The following is a 25,619-nucleotide window of genomic DNA, read 5'->3' on the forward strand; positions in this document are numbered from 1 at the left end:
ATTATTATTATTATTATTATTATTATTAGTAGTAGTAGTAGTAGTAGTAGTAGTAGTATTACCCCAAATTCTTAAACTATATCTTTAAATCCAGAATCACACCTTGGATTTTTTTTTCTCATTCAAATTTTATTCATTTAAACATACTGACTTTTTGGATGTTATACAATAATACAAACAATACAGATAGAGGAGGATCCACAGTAAAAAAAGAAAAAAAATCAAATCAATCAAATTTGATCATCTAAACCAATATAGACGGAAACAACCCCCACCCAACTTTAAAGGAAGCCATATATGTGTGTGTGTGTGTGTGTGTGTGTGTGTGTGTGTGTGTGCGTGCGTGTGTGTATGTATATATTCATTTATTTTTATTTCTGCTTTTATTTTATTCTTTTTTCTATTAAACACGACTTTTACAAATAAAGAAAAATGTGCAGCCCTTTTCTAAACCAATGTCCAAGTAAACGTGTTGCAACATTATCATTTGGTCCGTGGTTTTATCATATTTATCTTTTTATTATATTATTATACTTAGTTTATACAATTTTGATAATATATTGCTGCCCTCTAGCTGCATCTATAGCAACCTACAATTAATAATAGCAATTACGATAATACAACCAATTTAAATTATTTCTGATTAAATGTGAGCCTCTTCAATCCAAACACGTATTTCAGAATGAATCGTTTTACCTGGATATGCTTTGCTGATTTGAAAAACAAAAATCATGAATGCTCAGTGAGTGTGCTTTGGAAATAACAGACACAAATAACGACCCAGATTGATAAAATAACAAATCAGTTCCCTCCAATAACAAAAAAAAAAAAAAAAAAATTGAAGGCGTCACTCCTCTTTGCAAAGGCCAATCCCCGCCTGTCTCTATGGCAAACTACAACCCCCCTCCTAAAAGAAAAATAAACCCGAAGAAGACTCGGGTTTCTCCGGTCGAAGTCGGAATCAGAGCCGAGAGCCCTGCGCGCGACAGACGCATCAATCGAGTCTTGGCTTGCGGTTTGAGATTGTTTACATCCAATCAAACAAGTAAAAAAGAAAGTAGTCCGCTGCTGAAATGGACACCGCTGATCAGGTGAGTAATCAGCGAAGAGCGAACTCATGTGGACTGGGTCGTGTGTGTTTGTGTGTGTGTGATTACCGGCCAAATTGGCCAATGTGTCGTTAATTGATGACAGAAATGAGAATGCTTTTATCCTCTGTGTTCTCGTGCAGCTTGCATCCGCGGGGACGTTTCAAGTGCTAAAATTACCTCTGGGATTTATCCGTGTTTTGGAATGGGTGAGTTTAAACTTCGATATTTTTTTCCCCATGCAATAACTTAATTATGCAGCATTAGTGAATGAGTGAATTATATAATATAGGATGTGATGAGTGTCCGTGTGTGATGCATGATGTTTTTCCTACACTGATTATCTGCTTTTGACTTGATTCATTTCTGGATCCTTCTGTGGCAACTTAAACTTTATCACATCTGTTGGCTTTTGGTGCCTGCACAGTGGTGTTGTTACTTCCACACGGTGAGGGAACCTTACCCGCAATCATCTCGGCTATGATCCGTTTCACCGTGACTAAATGGCTCAAGTTTATGTAAGGATTTATAGCTCCGTGAGAACTACACGCCAGGGGAAACCGCTGTGTAGCTTTTCAGTTATGCGTATTTTGGATGCATTCTGCCAGCCCTGCGCGTTTTGCGCCAGCCCCCCCAAAAATGCCCCATTTTACTCCAAGTGAAATCATATAACAGGAATCAACAATGAGAACGGGTTGTCCTAGCTCTGACTGAATCAAAGCTTTACTACCTTTTTCTGTCTGAGTGCCGTTTGTAGTGAGTGTTTATTGTACAGTGCAGAGGAGCCTGAAGGCAAAAAGAGATAAGTGATTTTCTTTGATGTGAGTTTAGAGAAATTACTGTAGCCATGAGGGTATTCAGCTTGTGCACAGATATGGTGTTTGCGTGTGTGAGTGTGTGTGAGAGAGAGAGCTTGTCTTTCCCACTTTTATAAATGCCATCAAATGTGCAGAGAATCCTCAAGCAGCAAAGCACACCCATAAAAATCAAATAAAAACTGATTTTTATGACATGCAAAAGGGGTGGAGGGGGACCATGCTCACACTCACTTTCATCAGACACATGACATTTTAGCTGAGATAAGGCAGATGTCTATCAGTGAGGTGAGCTCCCCAGTGCGTCCCTTTGGGCTGTTTGCGTGTGACCAGATTCACTGTGATATTTGTGGGCCAGAGCCAAAGAACAAGCAGATGATCCAAAGCACCATCTGTATGATTAAGATAACACTCTGTCATAGCCCCGTCTGCGTCTCGTATTGTTGCTTTATGTGTGTGTGTGTGTGTGTGTGTGTGTGTGTGAGAGAGAGGTAGAGGGCAGCATGTGTGATTTTGTGAACATGACTGCACACTGTCCTGTAACATCCGAATTGATCCAAGTATCACCTGGTAGTGTTAAAGGTCCAGCATGTAGGATTTAGGGGGATATACTGGCAGGAATGGAATATCATATAATATGTATGTTTTCTTTAGTGAATATCGCCTGAAAATAAGAACCGTTGTGTTTTTGTTACTTCAGAATGAGCCGTTTCATCACCGCTGGAGATCGCCATGTTGCACTTCTACAGAAGCCCAGAATAGACAAAAAAACACTGGCTTTAGAGAGAGGAAGTCAGTTCATTTTTTTTGTTTTGTTTTGTTTTTTAACGTGAAACTGCTTTATTTAGTATTTTTACCGGTTTAAATCACAGGGTCGGTTTGTTTTGGAAAGGAGCAGACCTCTGCGGATAATTTGACTCGACGTTAAAACCTACTGAACATTGGATCTTAAGTTATCTGAGGAAAAAAGTGAGCATTTAGCAGTAGGTACTGGGCTTGCAGAATGTCGCAGATGGGTCAAATAGTGTTTAAGAAACACTGATTTGTACCTCTTTAAATCACTGTGCCCGTTTGTTTTGGAGAAAAGGATAATTTTGCTTCTGGTTAAAACCTTTTAGAACAACGAACATTGACATCACTCTGTCAGGGAGAAGTTTCAGTTGGTTGTAATCTGTAATCCTCACTGCAAGATACCACTGAATCTCCTTAAATCTTACACATTGTTCCTTTAACAAATGTATTTGGGATCCTATGCAAGCTACAGTTAATTTGACATTTCCCCCTCCCCCCTACACACACAAACACACAAACCCGAGGAGGGCAGAGTACTACCACACCTCCTTGATGACACCATTATAAAAGTGACCTTTTCCTTGGTGTGCCTTTTTTTCCATCTCTCACCCTCAACTGAAAAGAGGGAAACTTTTCCAACTTATTTTCTGGCCCAGTGGGCTTATAAAAAATGCAAACAATTCAAATTATGACCCGGGTATTCTGATTTATTCTGCAGTGTGTGGTTAGGCTGTTTCTCTCAAATACCAGAAAGGAAAGGGGTCTTCATGAAGCCTCAGCTGGTCTCAGAATGATCTCACATTTTCAGCCTCCATCTGGAGTGTAAATGATGTAACTATACTGTTTGCCCTCATTTGTCCCTTGATTGCACTCTGACTGCAGCTCTGATTCAGACCCAGGAGACTCTGACAGGTAGAGATATACAAGTAGTTTTTCAGAGTTCAGTTAGGACTAAAGTATTTATTACTACAATAAGAAAATAGGGCAATTTAAGAGCCCAGATTATGTTCCAGTGATGTTTTTTGTTGCTGTTGTTTTATCCAGTGCCAACGCTTTTCCAAATATCTGACTTTCTAAGATATCTGTGCATGACAACTATGGTTATAGATTGAGGAAGACTGTGGTTATGGCAGCCAAGGTTATGGTATGGTTCAGGTTAGGCAACTAAAAAAAACTCTGTTAAGGTTAGGGAAAGATTTGAGTTAAGATTAACATAGGGAAAGTTTTAATTGAAGTTTTGTGATAGGACAAACTCTCACATATGTGACGTCAAGGCCACACTTCCTGCATTAGGAGTGAACGTTGTATTTGGACATAAATTGTGAGCTGCAGAATTGTCAGATATAGATGTAAATCCATGGGATACTGGACCATAGTTAAAGCAACAACTTCCTATAAACCTTAAATAAATCCACCTGAAGTTTGAGCCTGTTTACACCTGGTATTAGCATGCGTTTTGGTGATCTGCAAATCACCATTCACAAGTGTGTCCATCATGCATCTCCAGCTGACCCCTTGTATCCCACATTTTCTTACTACCTACGCCACTTAAGTTAGACGTCCTGTGCACAGTTATTACCTCAACACTCTTTGCTAGCTGCTCACAAGTCATGTTAGTGGTTGTATCAGTACAGCTAGAGATATCACTATCAGCAGAATTCAGCACATCTCCTTCCACAGGGCAACGCAGTGGACGGTCGAAAACACATTGTAAAATTGTCAAGTGATAGAGTGTGCTGTCACCATAGATTGTAATAACTAGATACTGGAACAGAGATGGCGCCTATTTATTCCAATGGAGGTGCTCTTCTAGCATATATGCCAAAAAACTGGCTGTCACCAAAACAACCACTATGTCCTGCACAGATGATGTAGTCCTTATTAGGGATGCATCAGGGCGCATTAGCGTTCACACTCAAAAGATATGTGATAAAATGTGCTCCAGACCACCACAGCAAGCAATCGGATCACAATGCGTCTTAGGGGTTGTCTGTCTTGTTTTGGACACTGTACACTTGGGATCAAATAACCCAAGATGCATTATAACACCAGATGTAAACAGGACTGCCACAGTTTGTCAGCCTCTATATTTCCTGTGCTTTTGACAGCTGTGCTTCATTATCAAAAGGCCTGCTGTGAATTTCTTCCCACATCATTACACCAGCAGAAACACATCTGTCAGTTTGGTTTGTTTACATGCCCTCAGGCATGAAAGGCTGTAGTTACGGCAGCCATTGACATTTACTTTGCCGATGATAATGAACCCTTGACTGTATGGCTGACTGGTCATTTGGACAAACAGAAGGTTGTTTAAAGGTTACGTTAACTTAAGTTAAGATAGTTACAGCAGACTAGTAGGTTTCCTGCATCTTCAGTCAGCACTGGGTCTGGATGAGGCTAATTCATAATCAGCCATGTCTGCAGGAGATTCTAGAGGATGGTTTTATCGCTCTGTGTGTGTGTGTGTGTGTGTGTGTGTGTGTGTGTGTGTGTGTGTGTGGGTGGGTGGGTTATTGTGTGTGTGTGTGGGGGTGTGTTTGTGCATGCAGGCTCTTGGCCTGTTTGGCACACTGTCAGTGGCTGGCATATTCTGCTCCAAACAGCTGTAAGGTCCCCTCCTCTCCACCATGGACCAACTCATGCAGAAGCTGTCCTTTGAGATGTGCCCAAACTCTTCACTGCATGTGTGTGAGCGTGTGTGTCTTCGTGTGTGTGTGTGTGTGAGAGAGAGAGAGAAAGATGGAAGGAGAGCAAATTTGTGCAGTTGATTGAGCACATGATGCAAATGATATACATGCCTTTTTTATGCACTGGTGCATCATCATGGCTGTTGTATCATCTAACACGGGGTCATTTTCAAAGTACTGTATCAACTCAGTAGCTTCCTGTACTACAGCAGAACTCAGGCTGATGACTCACAAAGAATGAGTCCATCATGAGTCTCATTTATGAGTAAGGGTCCTCCTCTTTTCCAAAACTCAGGACTGACCCACTGTCCTATGATGTCATCCTTACTTCTTTACTGTATGCCATTTTGGTTTGCCTTTAGGCATAGCGCAGTGTATGTTTGTGTGTGTGTGCAAGATAAAGCTGTGCCACAATAGATTACTTCTCACAGGGTTTTATTATTGCATGGGCCTGACAATGGATTTACATAAATATAAACTAAATCTAGAAAATGTTCAGGGAGCGTCTATAATGTGAATACCAAGTCCCGCCCCCTTAGTTACTGTTGCAAATCCTGTCGAGTTTTTTTCCTTTTGCACATATGTAGTCTACAAAGTAAACACTAGCATATTTACCACTTTAAATTTTCAGTAATTTTTATAAACATCGGGGTTGACAGGCTTCTCTTGGAAAGCCAATATGGTATAGGAAGCTAGTGTAATCTAATGCTAATGCTAAAACCTGCAGGCTGGTTGAAAACGTACTCGTTTCTCATCAGCATGATGCGAACATGTGGACTACAGAAAATCCTCATGCATATTTTTTGCATGACGGCTATGCCAATCAAGTCTAGTGTGAATTGCAGGCCAGATCAGCTGGTGATAGGCAGCCTTAATATGGCTGAATCTGACTATATGAGAACAAAATGAAAGTAAACATAGTGTAACAAATGTCAGCATGTGGTTGTAGGGCAGATTTTCACAAAAAGTATTTCGTCCGTGACATTAAGTAGGCCTGCCAATACCACGTAAGTGTAGTGGATAAAGCAGTTGTTGCTCCAACAAATCAATTTTAAGATATCACGTTGGGCCGTGGGAAATTATGATGGTCATAATTTACAATTTTCTGACTTTTGATGTATCAAATGATTCGTGGCTGTCTTCCTCTAACTTGACAATGTTTGTTTCCTGCTGTAATTTACAACCCAGGACTAAATATCTTTGGCAACCACATTTTGTGTCAAAGGTGTCATGCATGTGTAGTATGTCGGTCATTGCAAAAGTAAATATGAAGTACCTATTATTAGGTTTATTTCAAGAGAGCATGAAAACAAATTCTTATTCTGATTACTGCAGGCATCTTTGTATTGTAAATATATTACATATTGGGAGAGGAACCCTAATCTCCAAACACTAGGCTAGATAGTGAACACTATTTATTTTTCCTGGGAACTTGAGTGAGATGGGCCTCTGTAGTTATGCAAATACAGCAAAGCCTCACATGAGTAAAATGCACCACAGATTAAACAGATTTTGAATCCTGCAGGATTGGCAAAATAAGATGCATGGTTTCATCAGAAAAGCAATCTCAGTTCTTTCTCTCTCTTTGCATTTTTCTATCTATCTATCTATCTATCTATCTATCTTTCTATCTATCTATCTTTCTATCTATATATGTATCTATCTATCTATCTCTTATATTCTTTATTGACTTATCACATTGGTAATGTGTTGTAGTTTAGTTTTTGACAGACCGATGCACAATGTTCCTGATAAACATTTGTACAGGGGCATAAGTGCATGTTCACACACACACGCACGCACACACACACACACACACAAACACACAAACACACACCAAAGGAACACAAGTAGAAGGAGGGAGATGTCGATGGGTAGGCAACAGCTGCTGACAGACATCACAAGAGACTTGTCAGGTCAAAGATCTGCTTTTCAGCACTGTAATTATCAAAAGGATATGGGGCTGGGTGAAAGCGCCACCTCTTTTAAATACTGGTGAGATGGCGTTAAGCGTGTAATATTCATTATCATCTCAGTGTCATGACATCTATTTGTGGTAGGAAGAAGAATACAAGCACTACTGAAACTTTTGCGAAAATGACATACTGCTCTGCAGCTAGCAAAATTGGGCAACACTGATATTTGTCAGTCTCCAGTATCTCATATCATTAAATGTTCTACATCTGATGGTGCCCTCTCACTCAGATCTGAAAAAGCTCATTGTAGAATTGTTGTTGAAGTGTTGATATTTATCTGGTGTTTGAAGAATATTAATAATTTAAATCTGCAAGAGGTCTCTTGCTCTCTAAGACATTAAAATTAGTGTTTCTCCTATACCTGTTTTGTATCAGATGGGCAGCTAGTGCACCAACTGCAAATGTGTGTTTACCTTTTTCTGACGTTTAGGAGTTTTTCACTGTTAGCCAGGTTATCTGCAAAGGTTTCCTCCTCTCCAAAATAAAAGACCAGGTGATTTAAGCCAGTATAAACACAGAATATAGATTTTTAGGAAAACAATAATGTTAGGGCTTGGTATTGATACCTTTATGGTATCGACAAAAATAACCCAGTACCAAGTAATATCGAAACTCTCCTGCCAAATGATACCTGAAAGTGATCCTTTTTGTGCTGGGGGTCTGATCCCAGACTGTCTCGACTCCCTGCCAGATCAGCAACCTTTCTGTTGCAGCCATCTGCAACAATCAGCTCAACATCTGCCCGGTTAACACAAGCTAACACAGCAGCGGCTAACATCCGACACCAAGCCCCAATAAACTCACACGCTGCGTTTAATTAGCAGATCAACTCACCCTTGTTCTCTTCCCCTCAGCCCTTGGTATTACATAACAGCTGCTGTTGCACGGAGGCCACTTGGAGAGCCAAGGGAAAGTGGACGGAGGATTGAAATGAAACACCTGCCCTTATTCACTTTCAGCCAGGTTGCACCGTTAGCACTATACTGCTATTAACAAACCATCAGAAAAATGTACAAACAAAACAAGTAAATACCTGCAGACTCAATTCTGTGAGCTGAAGGCGTCTTCTGCAGATAATTGCACCGGCAGCCACTTGGTAATTAGCTGTATCAGTTTCTGATTTAATAATTTCTGATTGTGATCTGTCGCATGATTATCAAAACTTATTTTACGGGTTTATGATATCTTACAAAACAGCTTTTTTCCCATGCATTTACAGATAATGTTGGGAGTACAGCAATCACACAATCTGAACATTACAACAACATATGTAAATATCAACTGCCATTAATCATATGGCAGTTTTCAATGAGAAGCTATCTGCCAATAAAGGAGTAAATCCAACTATTAACTATTATTTATTCATTTACTAGTTTATTTATCTACCCCTTTTTCTCTGGTGCTACCAGAGTTTAGTTTATTACAGCGCCCTGGACTGCAGCAACACTGACACTGCAAACGGCTTGCCTCTGCCATTAAACCCTTTAATAACTGTTAGTTAGCGTTAGCTGAGTGATGCTAACAGTTTGCCCTGTCGCTGTGTCTGTTGGCAAATCCTTACCTCACCTGTGTGTTGTGCCCAGAAATCTCTCGAGCACAGCAAAATGAGAAGGAGACAAGAAAATACAAGAAGAGGGCAGAGTCCCTGCAGATAAAGTCACTGTCACACACTTCTAGTGAGTCCTAAGTAATAATTGCGAGGGATTACTTCCATATGAATCTACACATTGTTTTTTAGGAAAACCTTGTGTGGTATACCTTTGCAAGCCTGAGGTTCTGGTTGCTAGTGAGCTCCTGGATGTGACGTGGCCTTTATTGACTGCCAGGTCAGAGCTGGACCTCTGTGTTCCTCTCAACAATGGTCCGCCGTCTGTGACTCAGATAGGGAAAGGTTAGTCTGTCTCCCCCCGTGCATGGACATGTCTACTCAAACAAGATATTCTCTCATAGTACATGGACGAGCACAGGTGTCGAGACAGTATGTGCATGGACAATAACATAAAGAAATGGAAATGTCACAAAGACACATTGCATTTATCAGTGTATACCAGGATTATTGGAAGTAATGGAGATAAAACCAAAAATGGAGCCCTAGTGTGCTTACATTTTTTAAGATTAAAGGACAAGAAAAAAGAAACTTGCCGACACTTTATGTGGTGTTTGTGAAGGCCACAACACACCAAGCCCATAGTCTGCCATTTGCCCTCTTGGACCGATGGCGAGTGTCTGCAGCCTTCGTCGACCCTCGTTGGCTTTTTCTCTGCCGATTCGGCAAGTTAAATCGCTTTCAGCGTCCATGGAGCCCGTCAGTGAATGACATCATTCTGATTGGCTGTTCAGCTCAGTGCACGAGAGGATAAACGAAAGGGAAAAATCTAAACAAACTATACCATGGTCATTTGGTGTGACGTTCTGTAGTCTCATTTAGCTTCTTGTAAGCAACTGTTTGTTTACCTTATTTCAAGCATTTAACCAAAAACTCATTCAAAAACTCCATTGACTTTGAGACAAGGGAACCGCGAGTGCTAAAATTCAAACTAATTTCGACATTTTAGGGCTCATTCCTGCAGCACTCTATTGGCAGCAACAAAAAAGCAGTGTCGCATAGATGACAACGCATGTGTATTCTGGTACGGAACATTAATGTGAAAGCTGCAGGACAGGGGAGTGGAGAGAGGAGGCAGTTGCACAGTGATAATCAATCATACCTTATATGAAAACACTGTAGAGGTGAGACAAAGGGACTGAATTTGGATGATATTTAAATTCTTGTGAGGACATTTTCTCCTTGCATGTGTAAATCTATATGCAAACACACTCTCTCTCTCACACACACACACACAGTAGGGATGCATTACATTTCCGTTGGGTGCCCCCGGCTAAATAAGTGCAGTGACTGTCCCCGCAGGGCATAGGGGCCGGGTTCCAGCTAGGTCACCTGACTAAGTAGCCATGGAAACCCCATGGGAAGAAGAGGAGCACCAAGAAAAGACACTGTTACAAAAATAAATGGAGATTTTCTGCCTGCTTGTGGTCAGTCAAGCTTACAGAGGGAGAGAGCATAGAGATAGTGGGAAAGATGAATCTGGGCTATGCAGGACACAAAGCGCTCCCCATGCAGGAAGGGATTAGCTGCTGCTAAATGAGCTACTGATTTTGTTCTGTGGTGCTGCCACTGAAGCAAAGATCAGACAGTTTTCACATGAAGGCTTGTGGTCATCACTTTTTTGTGTAACCTTTGTAGTCAGTGAAGTATTTGGGTTTTGACTCACTAATGTAGCAGCCAAGATCAGTATCATTACAGCATATGAGCACATCTGTCTGATGAGCAGGGAAAACGGTTTGTCTTAGGTGTGAAAGAAAGGCTGTAATAGTAAATTAACAAGTTGACTGCTGCTCTTATGCATTTATTCTATCCAGTTGTAAATTATTGCATCATCACTGTCAATTTGAAAGCCTAAAAGGAAGGTGTATGTAGGAGTATAAGCTTTTTCACAATTTCGAGTGAATGTAAATCAATTAAAATCACAAAAAAAACCTTCTTTTTTTATTATGTCAGATGATATCCTTTTATTACTCTTACGTCAAAGTTCAATTTAAATGTGCATCTTTCTGTTCGCCACACTGTGCTTCCATTCCTGATCTGCGCTTGTCCTTTTGTTTTGTACTTGACTAGCTGGCGTAAAATTGTTCATGTTTGCACATTGGCAGACTGCAGCAGCGAGAGCAAGTGAGACTGTGTGTGTGTGTGTGCACACGTGTGCGTGCATGTGTGTGTGTGGACTGTAGCTGTTGCTTCTGCCTGAGTGGAGAGGGGGAGATATTTTTACTCTACGTTCGCATACATACACATTGCATACCCACATGTATGTACTTAAACACTCATATAAAGGCACACATGCACAGAAATGTTACACACTCTGGGGCACACATGCAGCCGTGCACACACTCAAACATGTGCTTGTACGTGAATAAAAAAGAAATGTATGAGTACACGAGCATGAATTCACATGACAAAGGCCACTACATCCACAGTAGTATATGACATGAATTAAGATCGCTAGCCTGAAAACAGGCAAAAGTATTAAGGCAAAAAAGAAATCATAACATGAGATACATAGATAAATTCATTATCTCATTTGCTTATGTGGTTGTTTAAAATATTCCCCAGATTTTTGGTACATTGGAAATGAGATATTCTGTAATTGCTCAGAAATAACAGCAAGATTGACTCACACACAGACAGGTTAAGATCAAAGTTCAGTTTTACTTGAATGAAAAGGCAGGCAAGCGTCAAAACCACGTGATCGAACAGAACAGGGGAATTTTGCCTGATGAGGGTTAAGCAGAGAATCAATTATCTGTAGATCATGCAGGTTCAAAGTTGCAAGTTTGAAGGTTCAGGCGGCTGGAAATAAATTGCACTAAGTAACATTGACAATCTGGCACTAAATTTATAAATCAAAAAATGCTGATCTCCAATTTGATCCCCTTTTGCCCCTAAAAAAATATAGAAGGGCTTTGAGTCCAAGACCAGACAACCATCAAGTCAGCACCAACGCCTTATTCCTTTTTGGGGGTAAGAAACGCACATCAGGACAGAAACAGGAAAATGCTAAATGGGGATGAATTGTAAGTCTGCTCCAGAATAATGAAAGTAGTCATGGCCTGATCATTCAGGATTTTGTGAAGTGTTATGGATTCATATCTTCAATTAAACATATCCAAAACAAAAGATATGATGACTGATTTTAGAAAACATTTTCACACTGATGGTTATGGAGGTTAGAAGATGAGTTTTTTAAAAAGGACATCTAACAGCAAGCACAGCAATTATGTAAAAGGGTGTCTGATTTTAAAAGTGGGGCAAATGTGACCAGAGGTTGTTGCTGGAAGCTACCTCGTTTTTGTTGTTTTTTTATTTATTTTTTTTTTTTTGACAGGTGTGTCTTTTTCTTCAAGGCAGCTGGCAACTTGGCATCTGCAGCAGAGGTGCTCCATGAGCATTTAGAGCAGACGTGTTGTAACAAAGGTAGAAATGGCAAATGTAGTGAAGTAAAAAGTGGATTACTGGCTTGAAAATAAACCCGAGTAAAGATTAGAACACAGTTTTAAAAAAAAAAAAGCAACACAAAAAGGCTTTTTAACTTCTGTGTGACACTTGTAATGCGTTACCCACCACATGTAAACACAATTGTGTATGCTTATGCAGCCAGTTTGATTAGTTTTCCCCTAAGTACATTCCTATGCAGTTAGCTACAAAAGCTTATCTCATTTCTGCATTTACTTTCATTCAAGTCATTTCAGATTTAATTTATTTGGAGAGCTTTCGGGTCTTTTTTTAAAAAAAAAAAAAAAGCAATATTAGCATGACCGCGAGGTATGAGAAGAGGACTCAAACTTAAAGGTGCTTCTCAAATATCCAACCATGCATTTTCAAAACATACACTCCAAACGGTTGGTTTGTGTAGTTTTTAAGAGTAGTTTGATTTTAAATTATAGTTGAGGATAAGCAATTTGAAAGAGATATGCCTCTCTTTCTCAATCTCTGTCTCACTCTCTGTTTCATCTTTTTCTTTCTGTCTTCATAAAGAGTGTCCTAGATATTTTTTTTCACTCAGTCAGGCAGGGAGAGGGGCTGAACATCTGAGGCGTTTTTCTCCTCCTGAGGCAACCACTTGACACCACGACGATTCCTATCGATTTGAATAGAGCAGGTGGACACTGTGTGTGTGTGTGTGTGTGTGTGTGTGTGTGTGTGTGTGTGTGTGTGTGTGTGTGGCATCTTTGTCTTATTTTTGAAAATGTCAAGTGCAGCTCATCAGTGAATGCACCTTAGCTCGTCTGCCACTTAGCGTGATCCTCACCTCTCCGCTCGGCGCTACCTCCCTGCTTGCCTTTGCTTGCCTTTGCCGCTCTCATCACATCCTCTTGTTCGAAACTGCGTCTCCACTTTCTCTTGTTAACCCTCTTATTTTATTTATTTTTATTAATTTTGCAGTCAAATGTTCTTCAATACTCCAAGCCACCATTCCTTAAATACAATACATCTTCACTTTCCCTCAGCCTGGTTCATCTTTTTACTACACCCTGTTTGTTTTCCTGTTTGTTTGTTTTGGGTTTTTTTTAATAATCGAGGGCTGTTTGTATTGGACAGCAGGTCTGATTGCTGGTGTTTAAGCCCTGAAGCCTGTGGATGAGTTTCATAATCCTCAGTCAGCCTCCGCTCTTCTACAGTGTTCACTCATGTCTCAATATGAGCCTCCAACCCTGCTAAAGCTACATTTAAGTCTCCTTAAAGGATCCTTGCACTCTTTTTCACATTCACCCACCTAAATCTGTAGATAATATCACAAGTTATATGTTTTTATTTTTGACTGAAGCGCAAATATAGCTGACATTGGTTTTGAAAGCAAGCATGGTCTTCACATTAGTGCTGTGATCGTCAATGCCATGTAGGTCAGTGGAGAAGAGGGCAAACTGGGAGATGTTTCAGAGCTTTGTTTGCACTGCAGACAGTTTTCATTCCTGTACCCTGGCTTCTCTCTCTCTCTCTCTCTCTCTTGTTCCCCGAGGAGCCCAGCTGGGAGAGGCAGATAAACACACGGGGGCGCGGGGCTTAGCACCCACCCTCCTTCCACAATGCCACGCTCTCCTGTTCAAAGGCCCCAGCCAGAAATGAGAGGGGCTAAACCCGAGCCGAAAATCACAGGGAGAGGAGGCAGCTGCAGCAGAGAGCGTGAGAGTAAAGCGAGAGAGAGAGATGTTTATCTGAGGGTGTTTGTGATAATTAGGAGGGAATATTTATTCTCTCGCTCTTCTGGTCATTTTCCTTCTACCATTTGCGTGCTCCGATAAGCACATACCACAGTCTTTATGTACAGTATTTATCAGTTCCTTTAGCTTCATATGATTTAGCTGCATTTGTGTATCTGTGTGCAGACGTATGAGAGCACATTTCTGCATGTTTGTTTGTGGCCTCATCTTGCCTTAAAAACAGCCGAGGCTAAAGTGAGTTGATCACTTAAAAACACTTCAGTAGAGGAATTCCCTGCAGAGGTTCCAGCTGTGCACCATGACAGTCAGGTAAAGCGGCATTCTCCCTCCACCTGAGGCCTCAAGCTGCAGGAAACAAACCTTCTGTTTATCATACAGCACTTGGCTTTGATCTGGGCTGACCTAACCCAGCCGCATCGAGCTCAGCCCTTTGTGACCCAGATTATCCTCGCAAAGCATCATCTCGCAATGTGCAATTATGCCCCTGTTGGCAATTCAAAAACAGCAGCTAACAGCCACCTATCCTTGATGTGAAGAAGCAGACACGGATCCTTTTTCATATCTGATGAGATCTCTTGGGTTGTCTGTGTGTCTTTAATTTGAATCCCTCTTCACAGCCGCATCCATTATAACAAGTAGTAAATGGGCTGCTCTAAATGAAGATTTGATAGACTGTTTGTCCTCAGCCTCAATGCATGCATTTAGCCACAAGGTGGCATAAACCACCTGATAATATATGTCAGTGCACCACGGTTTCAGGAGATGGACTTTATGGCCAATGTGTTTTTACCTTCTCAGTAAGGACTGTATTCTCTCATGTAGTTCACTATTTAATGAATGAACTGAGGTAATCAAATTGGTCCTATCAAAGTTGTGAGCCAGAGGAAGTCAGCAAGTGATTTATACATATTTCTACATTGTGAATGCAAAAACATGCTATGCAAATGCAAGACAAACATGCACATACCTCTAATCTCAATGTATTGTGATAACATGCTCACTGTTTTTGTCAGGATGAGTGTGAACAGTGCAGCTGAATGGTCATAAAATGCTGATGCTTAAATTGCGCCCTCCAGAGGCCGAGGAGCATTCAAACACAAGATATCTCCTCCCCAGCTGCTGGCGAGCTGCGCGCCCAGCTGCCTGTAATATGGGAGAGGAGAGGCTCGTGTTAACCAAGCGTCAGGTCTGATTATGGTGATCATGGTTTTGAGAAGTCTTGAGGCTATAAGAGCTTTATATGGAAAACTGGGCTGAGAGAGAGCTCATATTAAGAGCAGAGGGTGTGAGTGTTAGGAGGCTGAATGTGTGTATCTGTGATTATGTCTGCGCTGCATTTTCATGTTTGTTGAGTAAAACTAGAATCCTGTTTATCTGGCTGATCTTGACTTTGGTTCCAGTCCTTAAATTTTAACTCAGAAGACAGAGAAACCTGTTGACTAGCAGCTGTCTGTACAGTCAGCAGCAATGTTCCCACCAGTCCATTCATTCCTCCTTCAGACTCATGTCTCTCACCTGGTCTCACCAGTAGGGCTGCAACAAACATTTTTTATTGTTGAGAAATCTGTCAGTTATTTTCTAGATTAAATGATTTACTGAAAAATATAGGCCAGTGTTTCCCAAAGTCCAGGACAATGTTTTCAAGAGTCTTGTTTGTCCACAACCCAAAGATATTCAATTTACTTTCATATATAATTCGAGAAACCAGAAAATATTCACATTTAAGAAGCTGGAATAAGCAAAGCTGGAGTAAATTTGACTTTTAAAAAAATTACGGAGACGGATTAATTGATTATCAGTGCATTATACTGGGGAGGCAGCCACCCAACCTCCACCTCCACCCCCACCGTGCTGGGAATGTAGGTGGAAAAGGAAAAAGAGAGGTAAACATGTTTGAGAAAAGAAATGGAAGGGGAGGCAAAAAGGGAAAATAATATATAAATAAATGCATAAATAATGACACCAATAAATAAATACACATAAAAATGAATAAATGTAGATTTAAAATGGGAATAGGGAAATTTATATGCAAAGTGGAAAATAATACATAAATTGATAAGCAAATTTATATGAAAATAAATTGATGAATAAATCGAAAATTAAATGGGAAAGTGAATAAATTGATAGATAAAATAGAAAAAAAAAAATTCCCTTTTTTTGTTTTAATAATTTTCAGTCCTCCATAATGTTCAGCCCTTTATCGTCCACAAAGCATTTTCACATTTCTTCCCTGGCTGGAATTGTCTTGCACCTGACTTTTAACATGGACAGAAGACACACAGAACAAGTTCACCAATCGCTCAGAAGTGTTGTTGGTTTTATGCAGGTAAAACAAGCAGTGTTTCTTATTTTCTACCCCGTCTGTGTACAGGCTGCACTATCAGACACTTACTGTTCAACTATAAGCGGATGTGCTGCTGTTTGTATAATGTGTCCATAATTAATCTAGACCACTTCCTGTTTTTCAATCAGATATCTCAGCCATGTTTTCCATCAGCTGAAATGCTGAGAGGCTGATTAATCATTCATGTTGTTTTAACAAGCAGACTGACTTTGCAGTAGTATAGAATTAGCAGAAAAGGAATACTAACAACGAGATTAACTGAGTAAACATCAATGCGTAGTCCAGTGTCGTCTCCATAAATTGCATCTAATGACTCTTCTAATAGAAAATATGTGGCTATATCCTCATAAGTTTAAAATTAAAGCTTTAATGATCCCTTTGTGTGTGTTAGCAGGTTAAACTTGAGTAAACAGAGGCTTAATTAGTCTTTCACCATATTTTAGAGGGAAGGTTGAACTTTTTTTTACTTCCTAATCTCGGAAGTGGTAGAGGACATTAGATAGGTTGTAGTAGTCATTTATACTCAGCGACACACACACACACACACACACACACACACACACACACACACACACACACACACACACACACACACACACGCACACACAAACTACCGTGATTTCCTTCGGCAGCCTCTTTCAGTTTGTGTTTCAGTACCAGAATGCTTCTGGGAGTCCTGTAGCGTAACAAAGCTGGATTAGATCCTCCCGTCTTCAATGTGTATGGTTATATTTGCGCCGGTAAGTTCAAGCTTTTTTTTATTTTCATGTGGATATAGCTTTTTAACAAACACCGTGGGTATTATTTTTTGAATTTGTAATCAATCTACTTGATCTTTGTGTCATTAAACTTTTGTTATACTGGCAATGTAAATAAAATTTGACCTAATAATGTGTCTTTTTAAGTTTTACAGCTTGTAATGCAAGCCAAACTCTGAGGTTCTGTCCTTTTTTAACTTTAACCACCTTCATCCTTCTCGAACACTTGCAGTTTTAGATTACAGATTATATTATACACTAATATTTTATCTGGTAATCTACATCATTCTTAGACAGTGTTTTTCTTGCTGCTGTGTGTAGATCCTCCTTTATCTCTGTGATTATTGTCCACACTGAATAATGTCTTGTATTGTTGGCCAATTTGTAAGGCAAATCAATGAAAAATGTGAACATCCGTTGTTTTTTTGTGTGTGTGTTTGTGTGTGTGTGTGTCTGTGTGTGTGTGTGTGTGTGTGTGTGTGTGTGTGTGTGTGTGTGTGTGTGTGTGTGTGTGGTTATGAAGTCATCAGTTGCCAGTGGAGCACAAACAGTGATCTCTTCCTCCAGACCCTGAGACTCTGTCTGTCCTAATTCAGCTCAGCCCACACACTTACTGCAGCTATTGTAGTCTATGTGCTGATGTGGCTAAAAAGCTATCAGTTGGTGTTAAATTGGCTTCACGGCAGAGAAATTGTTGAGATGTCCGTAAGCAAAATGTTTAAATGGTGGGACTGCTGATACTCACTGTTCACTGCTTGGGCTATATTCTTTCCAGTTACACTTTTAATGGTTCCTGTAGCTCTGTTTTGAGAAGTAAAACTCAATTGATGTGTTGTTAAGGCTGCACTAATCCTTTTTTAGATTAACATTGAGTCAAATTATTATGAGTAATATGAAAGATGTTGCTCATAGTGACGAGACCGCAGAGCAATATCACTCAGTTCAGTTTCCCAAAGCCTCATGAAGCATTTTATTGTCTTTCATTACATTGTTTTGTTTGTGTCAATAACAAAAGAGGCATATACTGTAGTTTTTATCAAAGTTTAAAGGTCCAGTGTGTAGGAATTGGGGGCATATTTTGGCAGAAATGGTAATAATAATAACAAAATTTAGTGAGTTTACAATCACATGAAAATAAGAAGCGAGTTTTAATTACCCTAGAATGAGCCGTTTATGTCCATATAGGGTCCTCTTCCATTCAGTCTGCCATGTTGTTTCTACTGTAGCTCAGAATGGACAAATTAGTCTCTAGCTCTAAATTGGGCCATTTTGATTTTGTGCCACCATCTACTGCAGGAAGTTCTGCAACCTGACCGCTAGATGTCACTGAATCCTGTACAGTTGACCTTTAATGTAGAAGAGATGTACAATGTTAAAATTTAATCATGTATATTCCAGAATGCATGTCAAAGAACCAGTGTAATAAAACCATTGATAAATTAACATTATTATTATTACTGTTCTGTGTCCCCTTGCTCATGTTCATAAGGGGGAAAAAACAATAATAATCTCAGCAATTTGTAGGTCCCATCTCCTCATTTCTATACTGCCTTAAGTTGTCGAATGGCATCTGATTTTTGTTTTTCTTTCCTTTTGCAGCTCTTTGCCATTTTTGCATTTGCAACATGTGGAGGCTACTCTGGGCAGCTGCGGGTTAGTGTGGACTGCATGGAGAAGGCCAGAAGCAACCTCAGCATCGGCATTGACTTTGCTTATCCCTTCAGGTGAGCTGGTGTCATTCTCTGTCTCAAATTTTGATGGCAGGAGTATGAACTTGTATATACAGTGATGCTTATATTGTGCATTATGATGGCAGCCACACATGGACTTGACTGAATGCTCCCAGTGCTGTCAGTGTTGTCTGTTGTCATTGTTGACTGTCAATGTTCAGCGTCTTTTTACCTTTATGACCATTTATTCCTGAGTCTGAAGAGCTTTTTTCAAGCAGAAATTTGCCAGTAAAATCTGGACAAAATGAAGGCTAAATAAAGGCCTAATTTTTACATGTAAGTACCACTGGGATGTCTCTGCCCTCTGAGGTATGCAACAACACTTTAGCTTCTGGAAAACTAATTGTTTTATGTGACCTCAGCACATTATATTATGACTTTTTAATTCCATTGTATTCACACTGTGCAAAGAAATGGTCTCATAACCTTTGATAAGATTTATAGGCAATGCAATTTTAACTGGAAATCTGCCTAAAGATTTTTCTGTTATGTAAGATATTTATTTTTTAGCCAGACTAGTAAATATATTTTGAGGCTTTGTGGTTACTTTCAGAATGGAAAAACACTGTAACCTGATATCTGCAGGTCTCTGGGACATAATGTAGGAGGTTAGTGAATTCAAAAATAACATGTGGAGGTGTATGTGGGACTATTCTTTAAAAGCAGCAGATAAAACTGAAACTATCTGTATTGTAGGACACCACTTGGAATGAATAAGAGAGTTTTTTTACTGACTTATGTAAAATGACTTATCATTTGGATAAGAATAAGAGGCATTTATCATATATTCAACAAATGTCATTTCTTTCAGCAATTGTAAAGAAACAAATAAGATTATAATTTTCTGACTGTCATCCTAAAGCACTGTAACAATAATTGCTTCTGGTCTTTACCAGCTGCTCGGGTATTATGCTAAAAGTCAGAGGATAAGAGACGATCAACAGTTAAACTCCGGGAAGACTCTGTATCGTCATTTACTAGGACCTCTTTGGGTAAAATATATCCTGTCAGAGTAGTGCTATGGACACCATGTTGTGTCTTGACCGCTGTACCTCCCTCTGTGTGTTTCAGGTTGTACCAGGTGTCCTTTGAAGCGCCTGCGTGTGAGGGTATCAGGAATGAACGTGTGTTCCTCATTGGAGACTATTCATCCTCTGCAGAGTTCTTCGTCACCATTGCGGTCTTTGCCTTCTTGTATTCCCTCATGGCCACCATTGTCTACATCTTCTTTCAGAACAAGTACCGTGAAAACAACCGAGGACCACTCATTGTGAGTACAGTGGACTCTGAGGGACTCATTTACCAGAATTTTCCATATTTTTCTCCTAATTTTGTTCTTAAGAAAGGTCCTAAGCAAATTCTACGTGGGATTCATGATGTGTCTTTTAATGGCAGAATTGTTTGTACCGTTGTTCCTGTTCTGATGAATCCCATCGTCCTCATATGTTGTGTGCCAGTTGATACGAATTAGCACAGGTAAACGTCCCGCCCCCATAATAGGGCATGAAACTGCAAGACCGTGTGCACCATAACTGACAAACGAGAAGCTGAGTAGAATTAAAGTCAAGAATTCCCAAACAAAGGTCTACGGAGGGGTTGAGCAACAAAATCCAAATATTAAAAAGAAAAAAACAAAAAAAACATCCAATTTACAGTGGAAGTACTTCACCAAAAGTGAACGCCAAACAAGTTGTCATATTTGGTAACATCAAGAATGGTTACAAAATAAGACAAAACAGAGGCATGTGATGCTAAAAAAAAAAAGGTTGTTTAACCTCCTGACCTGCAAACCGCAAACTTTATGCACTATAGCAGCACAACTGGGGACAGAGACGAGTTCCAGGTCGCAGTCCAAGGTGTGCATATGTATGTTTAGAGAGTGGGAGAGAAAAAGGAAGAAAACTTGAAGGCTGACTACGTCACACCTACTTTGCTTTGTCACCCAGTAGAACCGCCATCAATCACTAACTAATAGATAGCATGGTTCACATTAACATTACTAATGTGAATTTAAGGTTTAATATAGAGTTTATTTTAAAAGGCCATAACACTTTTTGTCAGATAACCAAGATTAATTGTAAAAAGTTATTAGACAGTATAAACATTTAAATTCTATAATATTACACAACTGTAGAATTGAAGAAAACGCCATATAATAAAATGTGCGCAAGAGAGCTCTTTTGTGTGTGTGTGTGTATGGTTTCCTGAGCTTACCGTTTGTTTCCTCTCTCTTCCACGGCATCAGGACTTTGTAGTGACAGTGGTGTTCTCCTTCATGTGGCTGGTCAGTTCCTCTGCTTGGGCCAAGGCTCTCTCTGATGTGAAAGTGGCCACTGATCCAGATGAAGTTCAGCTCCTCATTTCTGCCTGCAAAGTCCAGACCAACAAATGTGGCTCTGTGCATGGACCACGCTGGTCCGGACTCAACACCTCAGTGGTAGGTTCACAGGATGTGTGTCTCAAACACAGAGGATTAATAAACAAATACATTAACTATAAAAGGCAGATATTTCTCACTGGTGAAATTAAGCATTTGAAAAATTCTTTAAGTTCTATGTGCAATATTCAGAGCATTAATAAAGCCACAAACCGCTATTTGCTATGTAAAGATAAGGTGGAGTAATGGCGTAGTGAACAGAGAATGAAGACATGCTGCTTGTGTGTATGTTGTAATCTGAGCTTCTCTGTGATTTGACATGGTGAGGCGGTCTGTCTGCATGTGTATGTGTATGTCCCACTGGCCAGCTCATCCTTGCCGCTTCACACCGCACTGCAGTTATCGCTGACGTTGGGAAGGTGTAGCTGCCACTCTCCAGTTTCTCTCTAGATAACAGCTGCGACACTGTTGCCATTGTTAATAGCTGTCTATGGAGTGGACACCTTAAGCTGCTAGCCGCAGATTCTGCAACCTCCATGGTGGGAGCACTATCTTGACAACTTTTGCATTGAGCTCCTTTAAATGAGTTATTGAAGTGTCAGTCAAAATGCAAACACTGAAAGAACTTGAAGTTCATGTAAGCACTTAATTAAGAGTTATTTAAATTGAGATTTCAGCTGTGTGTTAGCAAGCGTTATGAACTGAGCAGGAAGTGTGCTTAAAAAAATGTATTTATTCATTAAAGCAAGTGCAACTGAACGCAATACTTTAAAAAGTGGTGCTGACATTGCACTTTCAAAGCACTATTAACCAGCGCCACATCAGAATGAATTCTGTAAGTGTCTGTCCTGTCTTTCTATTCTGTCTTGTTGGATTTTACTAATTTTGTATAGGAAAATGTCTATAACTTTCCCCTTTCAATTTGGCTTTGGGGAAAGTATCAAGTATTTTCAAGCCAAAAGGACTCCAGTCCAAGTGAAGTCATGAGTCACTGGTGTTAAAGTCTAAGTTGAGTTTCAAGTCTTTTTTTTAATTTATCTAAAGTCATCAAATTGGACTTGAGTCCAAGTCATGTGACTCAAGTCTATACCTTTGTAAGAACTGTGGAAAGTGGAAAAGTTTTTTTCTTGTTCAAAGATGAAGATCAGACACCTGAAAGGGTTTGAAGTGTCAGGATTTGGACTGTCATTTGAGGAGTAAAAGATGAAAGCAGCTGAGCTGTCAGGTGAAGGCGATGTTAAGGAACGATGAAGAGGACTTTTAAAGAGTCAGCTCTTATGAATGAAAGAAAAATGTGGACGTACATTTTAATATTTAAAAATAATGAATATGAAAATGTAGAAAAGAGAAACACCATTCCTAAAGAAGTTGTACATTTCTTTGACGTTTGATTCAAAGTCTTTATGTTAAAGTATGCCAAACTAGTCGAGGAAGAAAATACCACCCAGAAAAAAAATAGAGATACAAAAAGACAAGAATATGAGTGTGCATCGCTGAATTTCTTACTTAATCAATATTGTTTTGTCTCGTTCTCTTTCCCTTCAGGCTTTTGGGTTTCTCAACTTTGTTCTATGGGCTGGGAACATCTGGTTTGTATTTAAGGAGACCGGTTGGCACAAGGGTGCTGCAAGGTTAGCAGGTGGGGCATCTGAGAAACAGTCTGGCACCTTTAACCAACAGCCTTACAACCAGGGAAGCTTTGACCAGTCGGGCAGCTACAACACCCAGGGAAACCTCGGCCCTCCGTCTGAGTACAGCCAGGTGGGAGGACCCACCTCCTACTCCAATCAAATGTAGCTGTGCCTTTTCGACTGATGAGGGCACTTCTGCATTTTAAACCAGGGCAATCGGGGTGGTAGGAGAGAAGTAAAGTTTGTCAAAAACAAAAAAAAGATGGTTATAAAAAAGGCATCAAAGGTGTCAAAGTACACCCACTGTAGATACAAGTATTGTTGGGTATTGTACAAAATTAGATATAGTCTTTAACTCCTTCTCTGTCAGAGGTGTTGTTTGCTGAATGTCGTATTTCTTGTAGTTTGAAACTCATACGTGATGGTTACTCGCTCTCTGTGCTTGGTAATTGAATTCACTGCTACGACAGGGTGTCTTTTTAAAACTGGTTTGCACTGTTGGGAAAGGAAAAAGTGCTCTATGTTCATATAATTTTTCAAAAATGGTGTTGACTTGGTGCATGATGTCGTATGTGTGCTAATATGCTCTCTGTGAAACTAGTAAAAAAAAAAAAAAAGCAACAAAAAAACTTCATGCATTTTATCTCTGAAAGTTTACAAAAATCACACTGCCCTGACTCCTTACCTTAAGTTTTTTTTTAAAGATCAGTATTATTAAATGCATATTATTTTATAATCTAACTGGAACTATATTTTGGTAATGGGTATTTCTAATTCAGATATGGATACAAAATATAATTTATTTCAATTTCTGTGTTGTGTTAGAACAAATACATTCCAACTCATATCTGACATCGATCATGTCAGAAAGTGAAATACTTAAAGCAATAACTGTAAACTGCAAAAACACATCATACAGGGATTGTGCACGGCAAAAGTACAGTATGCAAACATTGCAGCATGTTGTTTCTGTTCCCTTGGTTTTTATCTGCACAGACAACATCACACTGTCATTTCATGTGTATAATGTAAAGAGGGAGATTGTTTCTCTCATTGTTTACAAGCGGCCGCTCTTGCTACAAATTACTGTGACTTTTCTAAGCTCTCCTCAGACTACTGGTAAATCATAAACAGTTATACATCTCTGAAGCATGTCAGGAGTTTCCATTTACACTGCTAAAGCCCAGCAAAAAAGCACATCAGTACCTTAGTGATAATAGATGAATAGTGGGCTCATCTGTACATAACCAGTATTGAGCTTTTGTTGACTTTTAAATCACAATTCAGGTTTGTACAAATTTAAAAAACAATCTGTGCAATTCATGTATAGTAATATTCAAAGGGTAATGCTCGGTTGCTGTTTGTTTACATTAATATGACTTGTGCAACCCTGTTTCTTGACCCCCTAAGCATGTAGCTTGCATCAGTGTTATTGAAGCAGATTGAACATCCATGTATGTATAATAGTCTGACATCCATGATAAATGTGTACTACTGGCACTTGCAATTAGTTCATGAGTCTGGATGTTTTACAGGCATTCATACTAATAAAGATGAACATATTTGCCCATAAATAACTTGTTCCTCGTGTGTCTGCTCGGATCTCTTTGTCTGATCTGTGTAAAAATAACTGTAACTGTGAAAAACAGATAATCTCAAGTTAGTTGTGTCCAAGGGCCACCATTGGCCCCTAAGTCGGACTTTGGACATGCCTGTGGTAGACTGAAACACAGGTCCAAACATACAGTGATTTCCCTTAAGGGGGGTATAATTTGTAGTTTCTTAACAGTACACAGATCTAAACATATTATTTGTTATTTTTATTAGTGGTAATGGAAAATGGAATGGACATTATTTATTTAGTGCTTTTCCAGTCTAAAAGTGCTTTACAGTACAAGAACCATTCACTCAATCACACACACATCAATACACTGGTGACCAACGTTACCATACAAGGTCCCATCTGCACAGCAGATAAACTTTAAAAATAAAGAAAACAGCAACTGTGATGATAATAACGTCGCCTTGTGGCTGCAGTGCATCACTACCAAGGGACTTCTGATTTCCTGGTCTGTAGTCGCTGCTTCCTTTTGAGCAACACAGCCTTTAATTGAATGTAATCTACCAGTGACTTGGGAGGGAAAAGGAGACTACATTATACAAAGTGAGGATTTTTGCCAGATCAGACCAATAATTGTGTGAGCAAGTGAGTCAGTATAACCCAGAAAAAGCCACCTATCAATTACTGGTATTCTCTTAGCTTTAAATCGCCTCACATGCAGCTCGAGGCAGTCATTCACTGCTGAGGCTAATTTGAACAGAATCGCTGCACCTGCCCCGTGATGATGGTGAGAGCTCGAGCGCACACAATACGGTTTTATCCAGATGTGTCATGGAGCAAAAGCTGTTTTTGTGTGTGTGTTTTCAAAGCTAAATGCCACTATTATACACCAAAGTAACGATAAAGATGCGAGAAGAAGCAGCTACCAGGTAAACCACCTTTATATCGACTTTTCTGTTTACAAACATTGAGGTTTGACTCCATTTGACCCAGTTTAGCAAAGTTATTAGCATATGGGTAGTGACACAAAGTTAGCTAGCTAACAGTAACACACGATTGAAATGAAATGTGTTTACCAAGCAG

At 39.7% G+C, this 25,619-nt stretch overlaps 1 protein-coding gene across 2 annotated transcripts; it reads left to right on the plus strand.

The window, feature by feature from the left end:
• Positions 1-940: 940 nt before the first annotated feature.
• On the plus strand, positions 941-24,192 carry synpra (synaptoporin a). 2 transcript variants are annotated; one of them, XM_088086418.1, is made up of 6 exons: positions 941-1,091; positions 1,232-1,297; positions 18,837-18,961; positions 20,039-20,237; positions 21,213-21,404; positions 22,890-24,192. In XM_088086418.1, the coding sequence occupies exons 1-6, from the start codon at positions 1,074-1,076 to the stop codon at positions 23,139-23,141; spliced, it is 852 nt and encodes a 283-aa protein (XP_087942544.1). In that variant the 5' UTR covers positions 941-1,073; the 3' UTR covers positions 23,142-24,192. The 2 variants fall into 2 exon arrangements, with proteins under 2 accessions (XP_087942544.1, XP_042358366.1); XM_042502432.2 differs by lacking the exons at positions 941-1,091; positions 1,232-1,297 and adding an exon at positions 17,085-17,219.
• The last annotated feature ends 1,427 nt before the right edge of the window (positions 24,193-25,619 follow it).

Source organism: Plectropomus leopardus, chromosome 2, assembly GCF_026936395.1.
Source record: "Plectropomus leopardus strain MGB_pleo_1.0 chromosome 2, ASM2693639v1, whole genome shotgun sequence".
NCBI lineage: Eukaryota > Metazoa > Chordata > Actinopteri > Perciformes > Serranidae > Plectropomus > Plectropomus leopardus.

Excerpts from the sequence above, each read along its gene's own strand:
- synpra (XM_088086418.1), top strand. Across the intron at positions 1,298-18,836 it reads TTATCCGTGTTTTGGAATGG|CTCTTTGCCATTTTTGCATT; the intron begins GTGAGTTTAAAC and ends TTCCTTTTGCAG. Across the intron at positions 18,962-20,038 it reads GACTTTGCTTATCCCTTCAG|GTTGTACCAGGTGTCCTTTG; the intron begins GTGAGCTGGTGT and ends TGTGTGTTTCAG.